Source organism: Saprolegnia parasitica, assembly GCF_000151545.1.
Source record: "Saprolegnia parasitica CBS 223.65 unplaced genomic scaffold supercont2.94, whole genome shotgun sequence".
Classification (NCBI taxonomy): Eukaryota; Oomycota; class Saprolegniomycetes; order Saprolegniales; family Saprolegniaceae; genus Saprolegnia; species Saprolegnia parasitica.
The window spans coordinates 88,140-89,891 of NW_012156488.1; the positions used below are offsets into that span (position 1 = coordinate 88,140).

Here is a 1,752-nt window from a genome sequence, read left to right on the forward strand (position 1 = left end):
CATACGCCTGTCGGAGCACGGGGTGGCCTTGACCGATGAGAAGCTCGAGGCGATTCAGCTGATCGGGACTCAGTGCCGACGGTGACGTGGCGCTCCATTGCGACAAGAGCGCGTAGAGCCGCTCGGTCCATGGGCGCGACGAGGGCATGGCTGGCGGTGGCGTCGTCGTCGTCGTCGCCGCCGCCTTGGCCAGCACAAGCTCGTACGTGTGGTTGGGCTGGAAGAGCGTCGGAAAGGCCGTGCCAATCGCAAGCGGGATAAAGGTCTTGGTCTTGGCATGCGCAAAGCCGACGGCGTCCGTCGCCCACTCGGGCGCTCCTTGGGCGAAGAAGGCCGCATGCAGCATCAGGTTGAGCTCGCTCGGGCGCATCTTCTCGTAGACAGCGATCTTCTTGGTGACGCTGCCATGGCGGACCTCGGCGACCGCGATCGTCGGGGCGGCGGGGGAGGGCGTACCGGCCATGGGCGATGGAATCTTTTGGAAAGCAACGTCGCTGGCATAAGCCGAGGCGTGAATATGCATATCGGCCCTCCAATATTGTCGCTGGCCGTGCTAATATATGCTGTGGCAACACAAATTTGACAGCTATATTCGGCATCTGCCACATCGAAACGCGCTGTCAAGTTCAACGGCATGTACATACTCAAATTCTGTGTACAATTGCATATATTGACAGAATACAAGCACAGAGCTTGGAAATATATGGCCGAGGATTTCGAAATGGGTGCGCGGGTGGTCTTTTTTTGCGGCTCACGAATAAAAATATCATATTTTTAATCCATGTGCCAGCGGCGGGTTTGCGGTGGCATACAAAAAGCAAGCTCGCATGGCATGCGCGTCACTTGATGGGGTTGGTTTTTAGCTGTATTTTAATGATGGAAGTCCAATAAAAGAAGGCCTATACGTGGCACCACGCGGGCATCGAAACTATGGCGACGCCGACCACTCGTCCCGACGACCCATCTGAACCACTCGTTGCGAGGAATCTCGATATATCGACGACGCGGTGGCCGAGAGTGGCATCTGCCGCACACAAGCAGACAACCACTGTGACGTACCGCCTGTTGTGTGTCGGCGCACGTGGCACAGCCGTCGCAGTTCGTGGGTGCGGCCGGTCGCCGTGTGGTGGCGTTGGCTTCGTCCGCGTATCAATGCAGACACGGGTGCAGCGTCAGCGTGAGGCGGCTACTTAAGTCTCAGATGGGTTATCGATGTCCTGATGCACGAGTCGTTGTCACTACAGCGACACGACGGCTGCGTGCGACGCTGCTGCGTGAGCATCTCAGCAACGAGAAGAATCAACCTCGTGGCATCGCACCACGGCTTTGTATCGCACCGTCACAGCGGTATCCTGACCCAGGACAGCAGGCAACGGCATGCCTGTCCATGTGGTGTCTAATGTAAAAGAATGCTCAAAAATGCTCAAAAGCCACATATATATTTGTGGTATCTTGACACGACTGTAGAATCAAGTGGCCCCCAAACCAGTGGCATTTTCCACTGGTTTGCAATGGTTTGCCAGCCCCACTTGATTATTCGTATTAATAATTGACACTAACCCATTGGTAAGTTGATACTTGCAGAAATGGTGGGTGAAAACCACTCGCTCATCGACATGGTTGGCCCGACCAACGAGCATCATTCGCCGCTTCATTTGCCGGCCAATCAAAAGACAGATCGAAAATTATCAACATCAAAGTGACTAGGCAATCTCGGCCACTTTGACATCTGCTTGATGGACGCGACGCTCT

At 55.0% G+C, this 1,752-nt stretch overlaps 1 protein-coding gene across 1 annotated transcript in view; it reads right to left on the reverse strand.

The window, feature by feature from the left end:
- Positions 1–463, reverse strand: part of SPRG_22318 (hypothetical protein) — a gene marked incomplete at both ends in the record, with an annotated part of 1,853 nt that extends 1,390 nt beyond the window's left edge. Inside the window, one exon of the mRNA XM_012352243.1 lies at positions 34–463. Coding sequence (XP_012207633.1) covers positions 34–463 — 430 coding nt within the window. The remainder of the gene's footprint in view (positions 1–33) is intronic.
- Positions 464–1,752: the final 1,289 nt, after the last annotated feature.